At 42.7% G+C, this 22,492-nt stretch overlaps 1 protein-coding gene across 7 annotated transcripts in view; it reads left to right on the forward strand.

The window, feature by feature from the left end:
• P4HA3 (prolyl 4-hydroxylase subunit alpha 3) overlaps positions 1-22,492 on the forward strand; it is a 38,736-nt gene that overhangs the window by 13,481 nt on the left and 2,763 nt on the right. For 4 of the 7 annotated variants that reach the window (XM_082749747.1, XM_082749752.1, XM_082749748.1 and 1 more), the window contains 7 exons: positions 5,718-5,769; positions 7,890-8,053; positions 8,306-8,482; positions 13,348-13,412; positions 14,949-15,108; positions 18,736-18,798; positions 22,268-22,336. In XM_082749747.1, coding sequence (XP_082605873.1) covers positions 5,718-5,769; positions 7,890-8,053; positions 8,306-8,482; positions 13,348-13,412; positions 14,949-15,108; positions 18,736-18,798; positions 22,268-22,336 — 750 coding nt within the window. Of the gene's footprint in view, positions 1-5,717; positions 5,770-7,889; positions 8,054-8,305; positions 8,483-13,347; positions 13,413-14,948; positions 15,120-18,735; positions 18,799-22,267; positions 22,337-22,492 lie in introns of all 7 variants that reach the window. The other 3 variants (XR_014316461.1, XM_082749749.1, XM_082749750.1) reach the window with 3 other exon arrangements.

The raw sequence follows: 22,492 nt of genomic DNA on the forward strand, positions 1-22,492 counted from the left end.
TCCATTTAATTCTATGTCCAGCTAGAAGGACCATGGGCAGAAGAAGGACTTCCTCCCCGACATTATCCTCTCCCATCTGCAGCTGAGTCCAACTGTAACTATGACTAGGGTCTGGCTATCAAGCTGGTGTCACTGGTTTGTAGTGACACTCAGCGCCTCCTCCAGGGATTGCTTTTCCTTGGCACTTGATCTATGAGCTGTTGTAGTTCCTCTCGTGGAAGCTCATTTCCCTGAATAGGGAGATCTGCTGTCCTTTTATATAGCTAATCTGTTTCCCACCAGAATTGTATAGTCTTCAAGAATAAGCTGGAAATATTGTTTACAGAGCCAATTCCTTAGAGTTTCCAAAGCTAATAAACCATTTCTGCTCCCTACGTTCCTTTCTCTTTCCCCCTTTTCCTGAGAAAAGGGAGGAGGACTTGGCTGGTCCAAACCCACATGTTGCCGCCAAAACAGATTTATTCTCAGAGTAGCAAATGGGCCTGTGCCTCTCATGGAAGTTCCTGGTAAGTGGGTCTTTGTTGTAAGACTTTCCAGGGTGCTCTTCCTAATGCGCCTGCTCAATTGCTCTGTATTAAAGCTCTAATAGAATCACTGTAGTACAACTAAGGCAAGAAGAAATTGGATTTTAATAGAGGAAGAAAACAGAATTGACACAGAGACTAGGAGAAGATGAACTCAAGCAGCTTACCCTGAAAAACAGGCTTCAAATGCAGCGCCTGAGGACTGGTTTTGGCTTTTTTATCCTCTGAAGACTCAGGTTTCTCCTCCGCTCACTGGTAGACTCTCCCTTTCCACAATTGTGCTTTGTCTGGTAATTTTTATTCATCTCACAAGGCATAGCTCAAATGTCACCTACTTGTGAAGACTTCCTCAATTCTCCTCAGACTTCTCAGACTCCTTTGTGCCCTTACAAACATTTTTTTACACGATAGTAATAGAACACATTGGGCATTGTCTCATAGACAGTTATGGTCCCCTTTTTAGCCCTTATAAATTTGGGATAGTTGTGGATATTTCATTATCATATAAAACATGTGATATATAATTATTTGTACTATGAAAATATTATATGTAATATATAATATCATATAACATATAATACTTATGATGAAGTTCTAGAACCTAGGTGAGGTTCGGTGGGCTGAGGTCCGGAGCCGATGACCAAGAAAGAATTCTTGAGACATCTTTGGTGCAAAATGGTGGTTTATTAGAGCACGGGGACAGGACCCGTGGGCAGGAGGAGCTGCTGCCCCGGGTTGTGAGGGATGGCAGGTTATATACCTTGCGGTTGGGGGAAGGTGAGGGGAAGGGAGATTCTTGGTGGGGTGTTATGATCCTGCTATCATTTACATTCCCTTCTACCTCAGCCTCCTCCAGTTTATGATGGGGAGGGAGACATTAGGGCTTTAGGAACTGAGAGTTATTTGCCTCTGGAAATTTGTGCTATTGATAAGGTAACCTCCCTGTTTGTAGATCTCTAGGACATCTGTAGAGCAAGGGAGATTCCTTTTCTGCAGGATTGTGTTTTCTGCAAGTTAACTATTTATCGTTTTATGGCAGTCAAGGGTGCCTGAGGAATGCTACACATATTACGGAGGGGAGCGGGTGGAGAGGGGGGTGGAAGGTGCCAGCTTTTGCTTTGTCCTCAGCCAGCCTCCTGCTCCCCCATCACTTATATAATAACTTTTCATGATATATTTTAGTAAAAAATTATTTCAGTAATTTTTTTAAAAGAATTTATTTATTTATTTGACAGAGAGAGATCACAAGTAGCCAGAGAGGCAGGCAGAGAGAGAGAGGAGGAAGCAGGCTCCCCGCTGAGCAGAGATCCCAATGCGGGACTCGATCCCAGGACCCTGGGATCATGACCTGAGCCGAAGGCAGTGGCTTAACCTACTGAGCCACCCAGGCGCCCCTATTTCAGTAATTTTTAACGAGAGATAGTTGCGTAGTAATTAAACCACAGGCTCCGAAGTCAGACTGACCTGGGTTCAAATCTTTAAAAGGTGGATAATATTGATGCTGTTAGAAAGTGGGAGGAGCAGGAAGTAATTCTTTAATATTCTGAGTGCTTGGCTGAGACATCTTTGCAATAAAAAACAGATTAATAAGAGGAAAAATACACAGGAGGTGGGGTGGAAGAATGAGAAACTCCTTGAAGTGGCCTCAGCCTCCACCTTAAATACCATTTCCAGCTAAATACAGTAGAAAGAAAGGTATGGGGGGAGGCCAATTTTGGGGGGTTACCAGGAAATGCCAACAAGGGTAAGGTTGTTATGCAGATTTAAGTGAGCTTTCTCCATTGATAAGATTCTTTAGTGATTCAAGGGGCCTGAGTGATGTAGTTGGTTAGGTGGCTGATTCTTGGTTTCACCTCATGTGGTAATCTCAGGGTCTGAGATCAAGCTCTGTGTCAGCCTCCATGCTGGGTGTGGAGTCTGCTTGAGCCTTCTCTCCATTTCCCTCTGCCCCCCACCCACGCTCTCTCTCTCTCTCTCTCCAATAAATAAATATACCTTAAAAAAAAGATTCTCTTGTGATTCAGAGTCATCCTTCTTTTCCAGGTACACAGAGGGAGACACAAATGGAGGACTCCTTTATAAATACAAATTTCTCTCACAAAAGGGTAGCTTTTCTGGTTTTCAGAGCTTCTCCTATGTCTGCCATTTCTCAAAATAATTAGCTCAAAATAATCCTTTTGCCAAAGAGACATATTTTGGGGTGGCTTATTTTGCTCCCCTTCTATGCTCACCTCAAAGGGGTTGTCATGAGGAATAAATGAGCTAATATATGTAAAGCCCTTAACACTGATCATGACATGGGCACTCAACAAATGTAAGCTATTATCACTACAAGCGTACATTCACCTTATTCATGTAACATTATATAGTGTACACATTCCATTCAAAAATAACTTTTTTCTTTTTTTTTTTTTAAGACTTTCTTCATTCATTTGAGAGAGAGAGAGAGAAAGCACAAGCAGGTAGAAGAGCAGAGGGTAAAGGAGAAGCAAACTCCCCACTGAGCAGGGAGCCCGATGTGGAGCTTGATCCCAGAACCCTAGGATCATGACCTGAGCCAAAGGCAAACGCTTAACTGAGTCACCCAGGTGCCCCAGATGTAGCTTTGTTCTTGATAAAATCTAATTTTATCTCATGAAAGAGCCCTTGAGTTATAAAAATATATAAAGTTGTATTTTAGTTCTCTTCATCTCAAAAGAATTTGAAAAGCTATAACCTTGAGTTAATAATCTGATGTTACCAATACAGTACTTAAGTATCCCTCTGTTAACTATTGAACAGAGTAACTAATGGTATTAAATAACTGCAAACAATCTATATGTCTAGGTCATCTGTGATATAGCTTTTAAGTAGAATGAAATGCAGCTATTAAAAATGTGGTCTCTATATACAAGAAAATAGTATTCAGCCTTAGGAAAGAAGGAAATTCTTAGGGGTGCCTGGATGGCTCAGTGAGTTAAACATCTGCCTTTGGCACAGGTCATAGTCTTGCGGTTCTGGGATTGACCCCTGTGTCAGGCTCTGTATTCAGCATGGAGTCTGTTTCTCCTTCCCCCTCTCCCTCTGTGCATGCTCTCGCTCTCTCAAATAAATAAATAAATAAAATCTTTAAAAAAAAAAAACGGAAATTCTGACACATGCTACAACATAGATGAACTTTGAGGATATTATGCTAAATGAAATAAGCCAGTCACAAAAAGACAAATACTGTATGATTGCATTTATATGAAGTATCTAGAGGAATCAAATTTATAGAGACAGAAAGTAGAATGGTGGTTATCGGGGACTAAAGGAAGAGGGCAATTGAGAGTTGTTTGTTGAGTCCAGGGTTTCAGATTTGCAAGATGGAGAAATTCTGGGGATTGATGCACAACAATGTGAATGTAGTTAATATAACCAAACTGTACACTTAGAGATGGTTAAGATGGTAAATTTATGTTGTGGGTTTTTGTTTTTTTTTTTTAGATTTTAAAAATTTATTTGATAGAGATACAGTGAGAGAGGGAACACAAGCAGGGAGAGTGGGGAAGGGAGAAGCAGGATTCCCACTGAGCAGGGAGCCCTATGCAGGGCTTGATCCAGGACCCTGGGATCATAAGCTGAGCCAAAGGTAGATGCCCAATGACTGAACCACCCAAGCTACCTACTGTTGTTTTTAAGAATCATGTATATATTTAAGAGAGAGAGGAAGAGAGCATAAGTGGGAGGGTCAGAGAGAGATGGAGAGAATCTCAAGCAGACTCCATATTCAGTGTGCAACCGCTCGAAGGGTTCAATCTCATGACCATAAGATCATGGCCAGAGCCTAAACCAAGAGTCGGACACTTAACCAAACGTGTCACCTAGGTGTCCCTAAGTTGTGTGTTTCTTTCCACAGTTAAAATATGCCATCTCTGGGGCTCCTGGGTGGCTCAGTGGGTTAAAGCTTCTGCCTTCGGCTCAGGTCATGATCTCTCTGGGTCCTGGGATCAAGCCCCGCATCGGGCTCTCTGCTCAGCAGGGAGCCTGCTTCCTCCTCTCTCTCTGCCTGCCTTTCTGCCTACTTGTGATCTCTGTCTGTCAAATAAATAAATAAATAAATAAATCTTTAAAAAAAATGCAATCTCCGAAGATGATATAAATGATATAAAAAGTCCCCCTGATGACAATGTAGAATAAAACAACCAGGATATGAAAATGTATAACAAATGTGAATGTGTAAACGCTATACCTCTTCTAAAGTGCTTGGAGCCCCTGGGTTTCAATAGAGCATTTCTTTTTCCTGTCTCTTATGTTTCATAGTGTGCTTATTGTTGCTTTTATCACTAAACATGAATGTTTTTAAAGGCTTTGTTTATTTGAGAGAGCAAGCACAAGCAGGCGGAGCAGCAGAGGGAGAGGGAGAAGCAGGCTCCCCGCTGAGCAGGGAACCTGATGCAGGGCTTGATCCCAGAATCCAGGGATCATGACCCGAGCCAAGGCAGACATCTGACCAACTAAGCCACGCAGGCACCCTGAAACATGAATTTTTAGCATGCAACAATGAAATGACCAGAAGGATATATGATTCTATCAGTTCGTCATCATTCCTTGGCACCCAGGGCAGGATGGCAGCCCACCTACACTGGGTTCTTTTCCCCAGTTTGTCTGGAAAGCCCCTGTGTACTTCTGAACATGTGTAGCTCAAGGTCAAATGGCAGTGGCAAGGAGAGGTCATTACTATGCAGTGGGAATGTTTCAGGTTTAGTTCTTCCTTTGGCTCCCTCCTGCTACCTTTGTAGACTATAGGAAGGACTGAGCCTGGAGAACAAATTATATTTTTACTAGGGTTTTTATAGTTTCATGTTAAATTAATAATGAAATATACCAAAATAACACCACCTTCCAGTTATGTGGTTTTGCATGCTTTAAGATTTGAGGCACTTTAAGAAAGTTTATTTTCATTTATGTTTCTACCTTTCCTGGTAAGGGTGGGAATGAGTCATTTGTAAAATGACGACACTGAGGAGACCTGAGTTGCATTAGGGGTGAAAATCCTGAATTAGAACCGAGAACCTCTACATTCCTAGTCTGCTGCTCATTTCAATGAGTCTTATTGTCTACTGGTGGTAAGAGTATTTTACAGTTTTTTTTTTTAAATCCATTTAATGATTTGGTCAAAGAAGATATCCTCAGTGTGGCTAATGCCTCCTTTCCTTTCTTTTTGTTTTATAGGCTGGCAATGTTTCCTGTGCCCTCAGCCTTTCCCGAGAGTTTCTTCTCTACAGTACGTAATGATAGACGATCAATGAGCCACGGCTCTGATTCACTGGGAAATCCCTTCTGCTCCTGGCCCTTAATCCCTGCAAGGAAAAGACAGCTATGTGTTTTTATTTCTCTAATATTATAATCCAAGCCACATTTCTAATTTTGGATTGAATCTTACTTAGCTACTGATCAATATATCAGGGGGAAATTTTTTGGTTTATGGGAAAATGCTAAGGAGGTAACAGTCTGTCCCTTTCCTCTTCCACTTGCAGCTGGGTGTACGTTAGTGCTGCTCCAGTGGGGAACAAGGCCAGGACTGGACGCACACGAAGTCAGTGAGAGCTGTGTGTGCAAGGGGACTGATTCCGCAGGATTATTTTGGCTGTTTTTTGGCTGTTTCCACAGAGATATCAGTTCTTCCCTTTAAACCAGAGCTCGCTTGGCCATCAAGCACCCTGCTCTGTTAGTGCAGGGTTCAGCTTTGACCCTTCTCACACATCACATCACCAGAGTAGAACAGGAGCAAGAATTCCCAGCCTAGTTCTCTGCTTGGGTATTTTTAGGTAAAATTTTGGTGGAAGCTGGTTTCCCAGGCTTTCCTTTAATAAGATAGTGAGATACTAAAGTAAGTAAATAGTCACTGTGATATTTTAATATTTATAAAGTGTTTCACATAGGACTTCACAGTTGTATGTATTTATTGCTTTTTAATGAATCCATTTAGTAACATTATTCCATTCTGGAAACTGGGCAAACAGTTGGATGTGGAAGTAGCCATATGGTCTGGAGACATGTGGGCAATTACTACAGGCAAAATGATAACCCAGTCCTTCTTTCTTTTTTTTTTTTTTTAAGATTTTATTTATTTATTTGATAGAGATCGCAGGTGGGCAGTGAGACAGGCAGAGACAGAGGAGGAAGCAGCTCACCGCTGAGCAGAGAGCCAGACACAGGGCTCAATCCCAGGACCCTGGGATCATGACCTCAGCCGAAGGCAAAGGCTCTAAGCCACTGAGCCACCCAGGTGCCCCAACCCAGCCCTTCTTTATTTCTTTATGTTTGGCTATTAAAATTTCTGCCTGTCCCAGAGAACCCAAACCATGTGCAGTTATAGGTGGAATAGGACAAAGCAAATTAAAATTACCAGTTCCATTTCTGGCCTTGTAGTATTTTCACTGGGGTTTGGGAGTCATTACTTCTATTCTCCTTAACTTCATTTTGCCTCTTGTTACAAAAAGGTTGGTAACTTTTTCCAGGGGTGTGGTGGTGGTGGTTAGAGGCACACTGAACTCCTCAGAGAACAATGCTTTGGGATCATTAGAACAATCCAGTATGTCCTTCTGAGAGGCACTAAAACTCAGGCACAGAGGCTAGCAGGCCATGGGTAGCTGCCAGCCCATGGACCTCTTATAGTCACAGTGGGCACCAACAGGTGGGCACAGATAAGATACAAGACCCCAGGGGGAACCCAGGCTAGAACCAAAGCCTAGAACCCCTCCGTCTCACACTGCACTGCTCTATATGTAGGCCAGTTGGGAATTTTGAAGGATCTCATAGACTGGGAAATGGATTAGCTTTCACTGCTGTAGGGAAGAATAGGTTGGGTCTCTCTGCTTTAGGCTCTGGCTCTCTGGACTTCTATTTCATGGCAGTTACGGGTTTCATTGTGAGTAGTTATTTAATGTAGCTTTTCTCCATTAGGCTCCAAACTCTGGGAGGTTAGCCTCTAACACAGTACCCAGTACCTTGTAGATTTTTACTGAAAATTTATTGAATGGGTAAATGAATAAAGGAAGGAAGGAAGGAATGAGTTAAGCTTCTTCCTAATACATAAAACTTACCATCACACTATCCTAGAGCTGCCATCCTTATGATCCCTTGATCTAACAGTGTTAAGTACCACTTTCTTCCCCAAAGTCCTTTGCACCCTCAGATCTACTGGACCTAACTCAATCTTTCTTAATACAGGTAATCTTCTGGGATTGAGGGCCTTATATCCTCCTGTGCATGGACACGGGAGCTTTTCAGGGTGGCCAGTGGCTGGTTGCATGTGACTGGGAAGCTATAGGAAACCTTGGCAGCACTCTCTGAGACCATTGTTTGTTAATCTGTATTATTCCCTGCTCTGATTTATTCCAGGCCCAGATAATAAGAGGATGGCCAGGAATGTGTTGAAATATGAAAAACTTTTGGCAGAGAGCCCCAACCAGGTGGTAGCTGAGGCTGTCATCCAGAGGCCCAATGTTCCCCACCTGCAGACCAGAGACACCTACGAGGGGTTATGTCAGACCCTGGGATCCCAGGTAGGATTCCTCAGCGAAAGAGAAAGGGGGAATAGCTTACCCAGAGAAAGAGAAGGTAGCATTGGAATGATGTGAGGGGGAAAGGCTGATGGATTAGAAATGTAAAGCTCATTTGGACAGCATCAGAGGGACCACATTCTCAATCTCCCACATACCAGTTTTCTTATGCCATAGTTCCCTACATTGGCTTCTTCTCCTAAACCCTTCCCTAATCCCTTCATCTCTTATACTGACTCTAGTTTTTCCTTCCAGCCTATTCACTACCAGATCCCTAGCCTTTACTGCTCCTATGAGACAAATTCAAGCCCCTACCTGCTGCTCCAGCCCATCCGGAAGGAGGTCATCCACTTGGAGCCCTACGTTGTTCTCTACCATGACTTCGTCAGTGACATGGAGGCTCAGAAGATTAGAGGGCTTGCAGAACCGTGGGTGAGTATCCCCAAAGCCTGCCTAGAACTTCGCTTTGTGTCATCACATGCCTGGAGTTCAGGAATGTGAAAACAGTCAGCCTGAACAACTATACACTTTACCAGTCCAGGAATTCAAAATGCCAGCCATTCCATAAAACAAATCAATGGTGAAAAAAAATCACAGAAGTCATTGCTTTTGGAGGGAGGGGATTGGCTGGGGAAGGGGACAAAGGCATTTTCTGGGATGTTGAAAATGTGCTCTCAATATCTTGTTAGGGATGTGGAGTACATAGCTGTGTACATTTGTGAAAATTCAGCAAATGGTACACTTGAGATCTGTGCATATCATTATATGTAAATATAACCTAAAAAAGATCAAAAGGACCCCTCCTCCCCAAGTCAATCATTCCACATAATGGGTAGGAAAAAAAATTTTTTTTTTAATGGGGGAAGTGGTGGACAAGGAGTGATATCCTAGTGCAAATTTACAGAATTTCAGAGAGGAAAGATTATCTAGTTTAGCTAGATTATTTTGTTAAAGAGGAAACTGAGGCCCAGAGAGGGAAAGGGACCTGATGAAGGTCAGGCAGGTAGCTGGAGCCAAACCTGGAACTTAGTACATTGATGGCTGCTTTGTTATTCTGCCTTCTCGTATCGCCTTAGGCTAAGTTATGGTCAGTAACAAATAGCCCCCACATCTCAGACACAACAACAACAAAGTTTTGCTGCTTACTTACACTATGTGTCTGTCTTGGGCTGGCTGCAGTTGGGGGGGCGGGGCAGGCAGAACGGTCTTCACTTGGAGACCCAGCCTGACAGAGCCGCCTGTATTTGGGACATCTCCAGTCTGACAAGAGACAAAGAGAGAGATGGCAAACTACCAGCTGTCTCCTAAAGCTTCTGCCTCTGCCCTATCTCATTGGTTGAGACAAAGCTTGGGACCACCACTGCAGTCAACAGGGAGAGTGTGTCTAATGCTCCTACAGGAAAGGCTCCTCGAGCTGCGGTGCCAACCTTGATGCCAAGGGGAAGAGGACATTTAATCCTTTCCCAGGAAGGATGGCAGATATTTAGAAAAATAACACACCGACCTCATCAGTATAAGCATGCTGCCTCTTTAGATGGCTGTTTCAGAATTCCTTATGTCATCATGCCCTTGAGGGTGCCCTGTTTATCCAAGTGGTCGTTTGGTCACTTGTCAACAGAACTGAGCCTGCTGTGTGCCAGACACTGTACCAAGTGCGGGACATTTGCAGAGATATACTACTGGCCCTTTTCCTGTAGGAGCTCACAGCATAATGGGGGAAAACAGATATTTACAGTCCGCGGTGCTAGGCGCCCTAGCAGAGGTGTGTGCAGGGAGCCATGCGTGCTATGGCGGCAACAAAAAGTGAGCCTTCCTGTGAGGGAAAGGCAGATGGGTAAAGAGCAGATGGGAAGGAGGGAAAAACAGAGAAGGCTTCCCGGTGGATGTGAAATTCATCAGAGTAACAGGGTGGCAAAGGGTATGGGAGGAAGACGAAACAATACATGCAAAGACCCCACATGCGGTGTGTTCAGAGAACAGGGTGCAGGTTGCTGGCGCAAGCGTGCAAGGGCTGGGGCGGGAGGTGATTGGAGATGAGGATAAATGGGGAGACACAGTCAGGAAGTGTCATAAATACTGTGCTGGGGAGCTTGGATTTTATCCCGGAGGCAGCAGGGAGCTCTTGGACAGTTAAAACAGGAGATTGGCATGATCAGGCCTGTTGATTTTAAGGAAGATTCTGACAGCAGACATGGATTGGAGGGACAAGAGTAGCAATAGTCATCTCATCCAGGAGCCCCTCCAGTGAGGTCTAGAATCCTTGTGCAATTTTTGAGAGCATTAAGTTCCACTGGTCAATTGGAACAAAATATCTTCAACAGCTTTGGCATCTCAGTGAGCCAGTGGTAGTATTTGGCCAGCAGCTACTTTTTTCCTTAGAACAACTCTGTTGTCTTGGTAGCAGGACAGGCAGCCCACCCCGCAGTCCATCAGGGCCAGGTCGTCTATTTGGCAGGCAAAGACTTTGTCACTCTCCCTCTGCCCAGAAGCTGATGTGGAGACGTTGATCTCTGTCTGGTCTTGGGCTTTGCCGGGAATAAGCCTCGGCTCCAAGGGTGGGGTTGCCGCATGGAAACTAAATTCAACCCAAGCCACTGAAGCCTCCTCTCCTGAGGCTTGAATTTATTCCATCTGCTTCCCATCCCAAACACTGCTGTCTTGTCACTTCTCCCTCTATCCACATCCCACCCATTCTTAAAGACTCAAGGGAAGCCTCATGCCTGTCTTTGCCCACTAGCCCTGTCACTCTCCACTTTCGTGGGTTCTTTCAGTAGGAACATGTTTTTTCAGAGCGCTTCTTGGGGCCACATATGATAACCTCTCTCTTTTTTGAACTCAAAGCTTTTGTCACAAGTTGTCTGGTATTTAATTTTTTTATTTATTCTACCATTTTTGTGTTGTCTTGTATCACTAGCTATTTCAAGAGATAGCATCCTGTCTCCTCAACTAGATTATAATCTAGGAGGGATCATAGGCCGTCCTTGAAATGCCTCACCCTGTATTACGCCCATTGCAGCCAGAGTACTGTTTAAAAGGTTGCATCTGACAACATCAAGCCCTTGCTTTAAATCCTTGAATGTTATAAAGCTTCTTGACCTGCTGCTGTTGGCCCCTCCACACTTGTGCACTTGATGCCCCAGACACATTGAACAACTTGGATCTCAATGAACGGGGCATGCTTCCCTCAACCTCTGTGCAAACTCTTCTCTCTGCCTAAATAACTCTCCCCTTGGCCTCTTTTCACCTGTTTGATTCCATTTGTCTTTTGGGTATCCTGGGAAACCTTCCTGTCCCTCATAAGGGACGAGATGTTCCTTCTTAATATTCTCTTAGTGGCCTGGACTTGTCCATTATGGCTCCATTACATGACTTATGTCTGCTCCATATGTTGTGTTTCCAGTGCCCAGCATGGTACTCCGCACAGAGAACAACCAGTAGATATTTGTCCCTGGAAGTGAATGACTTGCTGGTGTACAGTAAATAATGGTTAAAGGAGTTAAGTCTTTATTTTTTTATTTTGATTATTTGAACTTATTTTTTTTTAATTTTTAATTTTTTATATACATATATTTTTATCCCCAGGGGTACAGGTCTGTGAATGGCCAGGTTTACACACTTCACAGCACTCACCAAAGCACACACCCTCCCCAATGTCCATAACCCCACCCCCCTTCTCCCAACCCCCCTCCCCCCAGCAACCCTCAGTTTGTTTTGTGAGATTAAGAGTCACTTATGGTTTCTCCCTCCCAATCCCATCTTGTTTCGTTTTTTTTTTTTTAAGATTTTATTTATTTATCAGAGAGAGAGAGAGAGGGAGAGCAAGCACAGGCAGACAGAATGGCAGGCAGAGGCAGAGGGAGAAGCAGGCTCCCTGCTGAGCAAGGAGCCCGATGTGGGACTCGATCCCAGGACGCCGGGATCATGACCTGAGCCGAAGGCAGCTGCTTAACCAACTGAGCCACCCAGGCGTCCCACATCTTGTTTCATTTTAAAGGAGTTAAGTCTTAATGGGGACAAGGATGGAATGGAGATTCCCTAAGATTTTTCTTTAAACCACTGATGTTACCCTAGCAGAAGGTAAGGTAGCAATTCCTCTAAGAACCTCTCCTCTCTCCTCTGCGAGGGGTTCAGGGGAGGATGCTGAGTGAAGCACTAGACAGAGGCATTATTAGTCGCCTAATGATTCCCTGCATCCTGATAGTATAGGAGGATAGGCTGAAAGGAACTCCCGAGAAGGTGGTGTTCACATGCTGCATTTTATAGCTGGGGAAACAGGTTCAAGGAAACAAAGAGACTTTTCCAAATTTGTCTACCTGGTTTAGCAGCAGGAATAGTAATATGGATAGATGCTTCCAAGAAGGGAAAGGGTGTATGTCTTGTGCAGTTCGTTGCCTCGTGCTCTGCTCTGACAGCATGTGAAGCTCCAGGCCTGGGTCATTAAGCACAGGACTCTGGTTCAATCATTCATTCATTTGCTCCAGGGCTGGGTCATTAAGCACAGGACTCTGGTTCAATCATTCATTCATTTGCTCCATTCACCAATATGGAGCTCCTACCCCCTGCTAGGCTTCTAGGGACATAGCACTGACAAAATACTTGCTCTCTTGGAGCTGACATTTTGATGACAGATGCAGAAGCAGACACATCCTTATGTAAATCTTTCTCTTTCTGTATCTGGTACAGCGCCTTTGCAGTTAGGAGCCACTGCATTTAAAAAGAATTTAAAATTCATATCTAGACATTCAGAATAAAATTGAAACATTTAGCGATATTAGTTACATTGAACCTGTTCGGGATATTTTCCCCCACATAATCAGGGAGGTTGCAGCAAAACAGATTTTGATTCTTTGTAAGGAAGGGTTTTGTCAGAATTGTTCAGGGGAGTGGGCTACACCTGAGGGTGGAGAGTTTTTCCTCGTTGGAGGTGTTCAGTTAACATGACAAACACTAAGTGCTTACTCTAGGCCAGGCCCTGTGCCACTAGGATACAAAGATGAGTGAGAAGCAATCCCTGTTCTGACAGAACTCAGTCTCAGATGCAGAAGGGATTCAAATACCACTTTATTTTAGTTCAGCAAGCAAGGTTATTTTCAAGTCAGATTTTTTGGTCACTTACTAGCGTTTGTTTTTGAGATCAATAGCTATCACTAAATTAGTAGCATGTGCAAAACATTTTAAATTAGGGAGGAACTGGCAATTGTTAGATTTACTTTGAAGAGAGGGGCATGTCTGTGGAAATAATGGAGCCCTTCCCTTCACATCATAACTTATACTTTCTCTTATGGCCTCTGTTTCAGCTACAGAGATCTGTGGTGGCGTCAGGGGAAAAGCAGTTGCCAGTGGAGTACCGCATCAGCAAAAGGTAAGAGGGCTCCTTCCTTGACAGGGACTCTGGTCATACTTGCTGCCTGCCCTTGGGCCTGTGGCACAGCTGACTGAAGGTCAGCAACAGCCATTCAGAGATGCTGCTAGAGAACCCATAGTTCATGTTTATGTCTGCACATTCTCGTTGAGAGGAAGAAATTTCCACTCCCCTCACCCAAGGCTATTTCACAGGTTGTTATAGGGTCTGCGGACTTAATAAGGAGGCCCTTAGGGAAAGACTTGACAAAGCTTCTATGCTGGCATCCAGAATTACGTGTATAGATGTACTCCTCACCAGGATTGCTTTTCCAGAGAATTCAGTTCTATTCCCATTTGGAATTTGACTTTATAAGGTTCCATTCCCGCCTCCTGACTCATATTCAAAGCATGACTTGCCAACATTCAGGCAAGAAGGGAGGCTGGAATCTCTGGACCTGATGGTTTCTAGAGGCAGATTCAGCTGTGAGAGCCCAGCTTTATTCTCTCCGCTCAGCTCCTGCTCCCACCCCCCTACAGTCCTTGATTTGTATTGTAAAGACAGGACTTATGATCAGTAAGAGGATGAGTCCCCATCAGAGCCATGGGAGACAGTGACAACAGCATCCTTGGGGAGAGGCCAGACCTGAGGATGAGTGGATAGTTTTGTTTTCTGGGAGGTGAAGTGAATAATGAAAGCTTTGATTCAGAATCATTTGGCTTAACCTTAAACTTCTTCTGGTACATTTAGTGACCTTATATACTAGGAGATATAGGAAGGTCCAGAGAAAATCTGACCTTCTGCTTAGATTCGTTCTTTTTCTTTTCTTTTCTTTCTTTTTTATTTTTAAAAGATTATTTATTTATTTATTTGACAGACAGATCACAATTAAGCAGAGAGACAGGCAGAGAGAGAGGAGGGGAAGCAGGCTCTCTACTCAGCAGAGAGCCTGATGTGGGGCTCCATCCCAGGACCATGGGATCATGACCTGAGCCGAAGGCAGAGGCTTTAACCCACTGAGCCACCCAGGCGCCCCTAGATTCATTGCTTTTAACGGAGTAGGTGGTATTATTTTCTTTACTTTTCAGGTGAAGAACCCTAGACCCCCACTGCCTCCTCTTTTTTCCCTGTCATCTCTCTGTATCCCTTTGAATTTTGGTTCTGTCTTCACAACTTCACTGGAACTGGTCTTCAGAGGTCACCAGTGAACTTGTCACCAAATCACTTTCCTGTCCATGAACCTTCACTTACTATCTACCACCCACAAAGACCAGTTTTATGATCACGGCATCCTCAGCTTTTTACATTATGTCCTGAACGTACTTTTCCAGCCTTGTCTCCTTTTACTTCTTTCATAGACAAAATGCTCCCACACTTGTACAGACTGAATATTGTTATACCTCCATGTCTGTGCTTATGCTCTTTCTTCAGCCTGCCTGCCTTCCTTTCTTCCTTCCTTCCATCCTTCTTTCCGGCAGTTGATACAACTCATTCATTCACAGACATAGTCCTTTCTGGCATCAAATCATTGATGCTACAACCCATGGTGTGTTTTAGTGCCTGGCTGAAGGACACCGTTGACCCCCTGCTGGTGAACCTTGACCATCGCATTGGTGCCCTCACGGGACTTGATGTCCAGCCTCCCTATGCAGAGTATCTCCAGGTGGTGAATTATGGAATTGGTGGTCACTATGAACCTCACTTTGACCATGCTACGGTAACTATGGGGTCAGTGATCAATCTCCTGTGGTCGGGAGCCAGGGTATTATTTATATCTCTAAGGCAGAGCCCTTATAATGCTCTCAGGGAATAGCAAGTGAAATCTTAGAACAAAGGCTCTTGTTCCAGGAAGGTCTGAAAACCTTGGTTTCAAGTTGATTGCTGCTGACTCATTTCCTTTTGGGTCACCGGCCCCCCTTTCTAAAATTTGCTAGTGCGAAGAAGAATGTGGCCTGTCATGGAGTCTTCTGTCTCACTTCACCCAGGGACTTCCCAGTGAAGCTTGTCCTTCTTCCAGTCACTTTCTTTTTCTCATCATCTCAACTGCTCATCATTGCTGATGTGTGCTTAGCAAATAATTTTTGAGGATTTAAAGGTCTCCCCAAAATTGATCTGTAGATTCAACCCAAACTTTATCAAAATTACTGGAGTCTTATTTTTATAGAAATTAATAAGCTGATCCTAAAATGTATATGGAAATGCAGAGGACCCAGGACAGCCAAAATTTTGAAAAACAACAAAGTTGGAGGACACACACTACTTGATTTCAAAATGTAATATAGATCTACAGTAATCAGGGCCATGTGGTATTGCTATAAGGATAGATACATAGGTCCAGAAATAAAACACAAAGTCCAGAAATAAACTCACACATTTATGGTTGATTGATTTTTGACAAAGGTGCTGAGGAAATTCAGTGAGGAAAAGATAACCTTTTCAACAAATGGTGCTGGGACAATTGGATACCTACTTGCAAAATAACAATAACAACCTTAGACCTTTACCTCATACCATATGCAAAAGTTAACAAAGCATGATCCACAAAAGAAAAATAAAAAGTGCTAACTTGGACCTCATCAAAATTAAAATTCTTTTCTTTTCTTTTTAAAAAGATTTTATTTATTTGGGGCGCCTGGGTGCCTCAGTCGTTAAGCATCTGCCTTCTACCTAGGTCATGGTCCCAAGGTCCTGGGATTGAGCCCTATATTGGACTCCCTGCTCGGTGGGAAGCCTGCTTCTCCCTCTCCCACTCCCCCTGCTTGTGTTCCCTCTCTCACTATCTCTTTCTCTGTGTCAAATAAATAAATAAAATCTTTTTTTAAAAAAGATTTTATTTATTTTTCAGAGAGAGAGCGAGCAAGCGCACACAAGCATGGGGAGCAGCAGGCAGAGGGAGAAGCTAAACAAGGAGTCTGATGCAGGACTTGATCCCAGAACCCTGGGATCATGACCTGAGAAGAAGGCAGCCACTAACCAACTGAGTCACCCAGGTGTCCTTAAAATTAGTTGCCTTTCAAAAACACCATTAAGAAATGAAAAAAGAAGCCACTAACTAGAAGAAAACATTTACAAATCCTGTATCTGATAAGGGACTTGTATCCAAAATATATAAAGAACTTATAATTTAATAATAAGACAATTCAGGGATGCCTGGGTGGCTCAGCAGGTTAAGTGTCTGCTTTTGGCTCAGGTTATGATCTCAGGGTCCTGGGATGGAGCTCTGCTTTGTCAGGCTCCATGCTCAGCAGGTGAGCTCCATGCTCATTAGGGAAATAGAAATTAAAACCACAATGAGATAGAAACCACATTTATATTACAGTGGCTAAAATAAAGATCATATCAAGTGTTGGTGGAGATGTGGAGGAACTTGAACTTTCATACATTGCTGATACATCGTACATCATACATCATACATTGCTGATGGGAATCTGAAATGGTACAGGTACTCTGAAAAATAGTTTGACAGGTTTTTTTTTTTTAAGATTTTATTTATTTGAGAGATAGAGACCATGAGCAGGATGGAGGGCCAGAAGGAGAGGGAGAAGCAGACTCCCTGCTGAGCAGGGAGCCTGACAAAACAGGGCTCCATCTCAGGACCTGGGATCATGACCTGAGCTGAAGGTAGATGTGTAAGCAACTGAGCCACCCAGGTGCCCCAGTTTGGCAGTTTCTTAAAAAGTTAACATACACCTACATATAATGCAGTCATTCCACTCCTAAGTATTTTACCCAAGGGAAAAGGAAATAGGGGCACCTGGGTGGCTCAGTGGGTTAAGCCTCTGCCCTTGGCTCAGGTCATGATCTCAGGGTCCTGGGATCGAGCTCTCTGCATTGGGCTCTCTGCCCAGTGGGTAGCCTGCCTCCCTCTCACTCTCTGCCTGCCTTTCTGTCTACTTGTGATCTTTGTCTGTCAAATAAGTAAATAAACTCTTTATAAAAAAAAAAAGAGAGAGAGAGAAAAGGAAATATATGTCCACACAAACACTTGTACAAGAATGTTTATAACAGATTTATTGGTATTAGTTAAGAATTATAAACAATCCAAGTGCTCATCAACAGATGGATAAACAAATTTTTCTATATCTACAGAATGGAATACTACTTAGCAATAAAAAGGAATAAACTACTGTTGATACATCCAACGATACAGATGAACCATAAAAACTTTATGCTAAGGGAAAGAAGCCAAACAAAAAAAGACTACATATTTTATGATTCTGTTTATATGAAATTTCTAGAAAAGGCAAGACACAGAAAGGACATCAGTGATTGCGTGGGGTTGAGGGTAGGATGAAGACTGACTACAAACTGACATGGGGGAACTTTTTAAGCTGAGGCAAGTGTTCTAAAATTGGATTGTGGGAAGGCTGCACAACTATTGAAATTTACTAAAGCTCGCTAAAAAATACTCTTACAGTGGGTGAATTTTATATGTAAATTATATCTCAGTTAAACTGTTCTATGACAGAAGAGTGTGTCTCTAGCAAATAATTGGGAACTCTAGTATTACAACTTAATGTTCCTATAGAATAATTATCTTTAATACTGTATCTACTAATTCCTTTATTTCACTGAACATGAAGTTAACCTTATATAGTATTTCACAACTGACAAACAATTCTTTTTTTTCCTAAAGATTTTATTTATTTCACAGAGAGAGAGTGAGAGATCACATGTAGGCAGGCAGAGAGGGGGAAGCAGATTCCCCGCCAAGCCGAGAGCCTGATGTGGGGCTCCATCCCAGGACCCTGATATCATGACCTGAGCCGAAGGCAGAGGCTTAACCCTGTGAGCCACCCAGGCGCCCCTGACAAACCATTCTGTTTGATTGGTATAGTTGACCCTTGAACAACATGAGCCAACCCCTTGCACAGTCAAGAATTTATATATAACTTTTGACTCCCCAAAATTTAACTACTCATAGCCTACTGTTGACTAAAAGCCTTATCAATAACATAAACATGTATTGATTAACATATTTTGTGTATGTTTAGTATATGGTAATCTTACAATAAGGTAAGCTAGATAAAAGAAAATGTTACTAAGAAAATCACAAGGAGAACACATTTACAGTACTCATTGGAAAAAAAACCTGCATACAAATGGACCTGCACAGTTTAAACCCATCTTAATCAAGGATCAACTGTATACAATTCACTTAAATGAGTATCTAATAAATTAGTAAAAGAATAAAAGGTAAGTGAACACCTGCCAGCAAGGGTATGGCTCAAGGCTATCTCCCATCTGTGACCTCCCCATTTTTCTCCCTGTATTATGTTGGAATCCTGACTGTCACTGTGGTGCCATCTGCATAAAATAATGATATGTTCTACTTTTGTCTCAGTCGCCAACCAGCCCCCTGTACAGAATGAAGTCTGGGAACCGAGTTGCAACATTTATGATCTATGTGAGTCTTGCTTTGGATGATTAGAGTTTCTTATTTAATGACTATACTGCTTTAAATTTACGGTTTTCAAAGCAATAGCAGACACTGATTTGACCTGATACACCACAAAAATCTCTGAGATTTGTGACTTTCATACAGCAGTTTTATTAGGCCCTATAGGAGATAAATAGAAGTCAGATATCCTGCTCTCTAAGAGCTTACAGTGCATAGACTTAAATATGAACTTGTCATAGGCAGTGATTAGGATGGGAAGTAGAGTTACACTGAGGCCTGGAGTTCTTAGGGCCTGACCAACACAGGAAGGGGATGTGAGTCTCTCTCTCTTTGAGGTCGCACAAAGGAGAGAGCTAAGATTGCAGGAGGGAAAACAGGGATGTCTACGGAGAAATTCAGTAAGTGTTGCTGTTTTAGTGTAGTTAAAATTCTCTCTCCTATTTCCCCATAAAATTTGCATTATACCCCCTTAACAAATAAACTGGCTTCCTCTCCTAATTTCTGACCTGATCCTAGGAATTGAACCTAGTTGCTGTTATCTCACCTACTCACTTCCTCGCAGATCACATAGGTTTACTTCATTCTTTATGGGCCAGTCATAATTTCAGTCATCTGTCACTTAAATTATAAGAGGTGTATGTGTGACTGTTAACTGAAGGGATAAACATGTTAATAGACGGGCTCTACGTAACACCAGAAGTCCTGCTTTCAGGCTTATTAGAATAGCATACCCCTAATCTCTTTTCTCAGTATGGGAATAGCATTCCTTCCTTCCTCAGTGCTGTGTTGTCTCCACAGTGCAGCCAAGAAAGGACAACCAGAGGCCATGCTTTATGGTCTATAATGCTGGTGATTCCATTGTAGTTCTTCCTGTAACTTGGTTTTATACTTCCTGCCGAACCAGAAGGCTGCCACTTCCAGTGGTATCTGGCCTCAGGTGGTCATTCTGGATGTTCTGATCAGGCATAGAGGGACGTCAGCTCTCCAGGCAGGGGGCATGTCCTATATCAGCAGCTGGTTGCATCTCTGTCTGATGACTCAAGACAGCATGGGAAGTCACAGGCAGTGAAGAATATTGGTATCAAGCAAAGAAAAGGACATGTAGGGGCCAGTATCTTTCTTTTCTTTACCTCCCTAATATCTCCTACCACTGGTTCCCTGGTTACCAAGGCCCAGTTACTATGGTAAGGGTAGCATGGACAAGAGCCCTGCAATTTTAAATGGCAAAATGCAAGTGTGTGTATGTGGACGGAGGTGAGTATACACACGTGTGTGTGTCTGTACATTTGAGGATAAGCATTTGTGATAGTGGAATGGAATATACTTAGGGTTAGTTGGCCTAATTCTGGTTCTGCCACTTAATATGCGGCTCCAGCACAAAACACTTCAATTTCTTTGAGCTTGTTTTCTTGTCCTGCACCTCCTCATTGGGTTGTTATGAGAATCTGATGAGATAATTTAAAGGGACATCACCCTGTAAAGTTTTATCCACTAGGTTTTGATCATTGCATCCCACCAGCAGGTATAGGACTCCTTAAAGGGCCATTGGCATCGAGAGGCCTAGGAAGTTCTAGTTTATCCCAGTTCTTTCATCTTCAGATTGAGGTAAAGACCGTTACAAACATTTCTAATGGCAAACATTAAGGTTTTTGGAGAATCTAAGAGTAATACTGTAGGGAGAAAATAATCTATAAGATGGGCAGAGGACTGAGCTGAAATCAAGTTAGTAATTTTTTGTTCAAATTGGAGATAAGATCAGCGCCAGTACAAAAGAGTGAAAGGTTTACTTCTACTCCACTGATCTCACAATCCTGCCCAGGGGCTTCATAGCACACAGGTCCGATTCTCTTTTTAATTTGTTTCATAAGTCATTCCTTCCTGCCACACTGCAAAACCACAGGTAAAGGAATGCAGGAAAGTGCAGGCTCCCCCTGTGGATCTTGCTTACACCCATAGTTGCTGACAACAGTGGTTAGAATGGAATCGTCCCTGTTAGTTACCTGAACACAAGGAGCAAACTGTTGCTGTCATCAACCTTCCCAAGGGACTATAGGGGAAGCCATGAAATGCAAAAAATCACCACTGCTACTTCCAGGTTCTGAATCACCATGTCAGTTCCGCTTCCTCTACCAAGTGCCAACCTCCTAACTCCTACCACGTGAATGTGGTGGGATCCACAAATGTTCTGATAGACAGGGTGAGATAAGACTGGCTCTGTCATGCTGCACTGCTGGTGAGAAAATAACTTAGCATTATGTATCAAAAGTATTTAATGTACGCATACACTCTTGACTCAGTAATACTGATCGTCCAGACTCTTTCTTATGAGAACAGTGTAAAATGAAGGAAAAAAAAAGATTTTACTCACTAAGAGTTACTAATAATAGCAAGCATTTGGAAATAACCTGAATGTTCAAGGGTACAGCATAAAGATTGTGAACAGGGAGTCTAGTTAGCATTGGCTCGGTTCAAATCGGGCTCAGTCACAGAAGAGTGATGTGACGTTTTGTTAAGTACTTAATCTCTCCTAAGACTCAGTTTCCTCTCTGTAAAATGTGAACTGTAACAGTGACGATTCTAACTTAAAGGACTGTTGTGATGAATAAGTAAGATAATATACCTCTAAGGACTTAGTAGAATGTCTAGCATATAGGCAGTGCTGAATAAATGCCCTTTATTAGTATATAAATTACAACAATGCCTTTTTTCTCGATATGATGAACAATATTTGTATTTTCCCATATTTTAAAAAATATATTTCTTTGAAAATCAGAAAAAAACCCTTCATATTAAGAGAACATATCTAAAATTCTAGAATGTACCAGTGGTGAAACTCCTTAGCTGAGGTTACCTAGAGTGGAATGACTGGTCTGGGAAACATGCCAAAGCTACAATCCGTGGTTCCTACAAGGCCAACTTTGAAAACTAATTGTAATATAAACAGTGCTCTGTAAGCCACAGACATGATCCATTAGTGGGCTGTGAAATTAATTTAGTGGATGTGGCCTGCATTTAAGAAATTTGAACTAGAATAGAATAAAATAATATGGAAAATAATGAAGGGTATCTTGTGTAGTAAGAATGTCTTATGAAACTTGTACTTGGGGGGGGGTGTGTCTTGGGTTGTGATATAAACTGGATTTCTTCCTGAGGGTCTCAAATTGACCTACTCAATTTGACCTACTGTAGGTCTCAATTGACCTACTGTAGCCCTCAATAAGGATATTAGCTAGAAGGATAAAGAAAGGAATAGTTCCTAAAGGCTGTCCTCTTGTGGCCCTATAGGCAAACATTGATGCCATGGAGTAGGCTCCCTTAATTCCTAAATTGGAGTGATCATCTTTCAACAAGTATTTCTCCTGGAACTAGATAGGGGAACACAGGTAGGATTCAATGCAGAAATGAGATCAGATGTCAAATTAGGCAGGGTTGGATAGTCAGGGGCTATTTCAATGCTGGATCTTTGGCATTGTAGCTGAGCTCCGTGGAAGCTGGAGGAGCCACTGCCTTCATCTATGCCAACTTTAGCGTGCCTGTGGTCAAGGTGAGTGGGGGTCTGGTCCCTGCATATGGTGGTTGTAAGAGTGCAGAACTAACACCTGAGCTTCCGTGCTGTTTGTGCTTGCAAGCTTCTTCCTGGGAGGAAGAATACAAAGATATTTTCCACCTGATTCTCAAAATCAAAGATAATTCCTCAGTT

The sequence above is a fragment of the Mustela nivalis genome (assembly GCF_964662115.1).
Source record: "Mustela nivalis genome assembly, chromosome: 9".
Taxonomy (NCBI): domain Eukaryota; kingdom Metazoa; phylum Chordata; class Mammalia; order Carnivora; family Mustelidae; genus Mustela; species Mustela nivalis.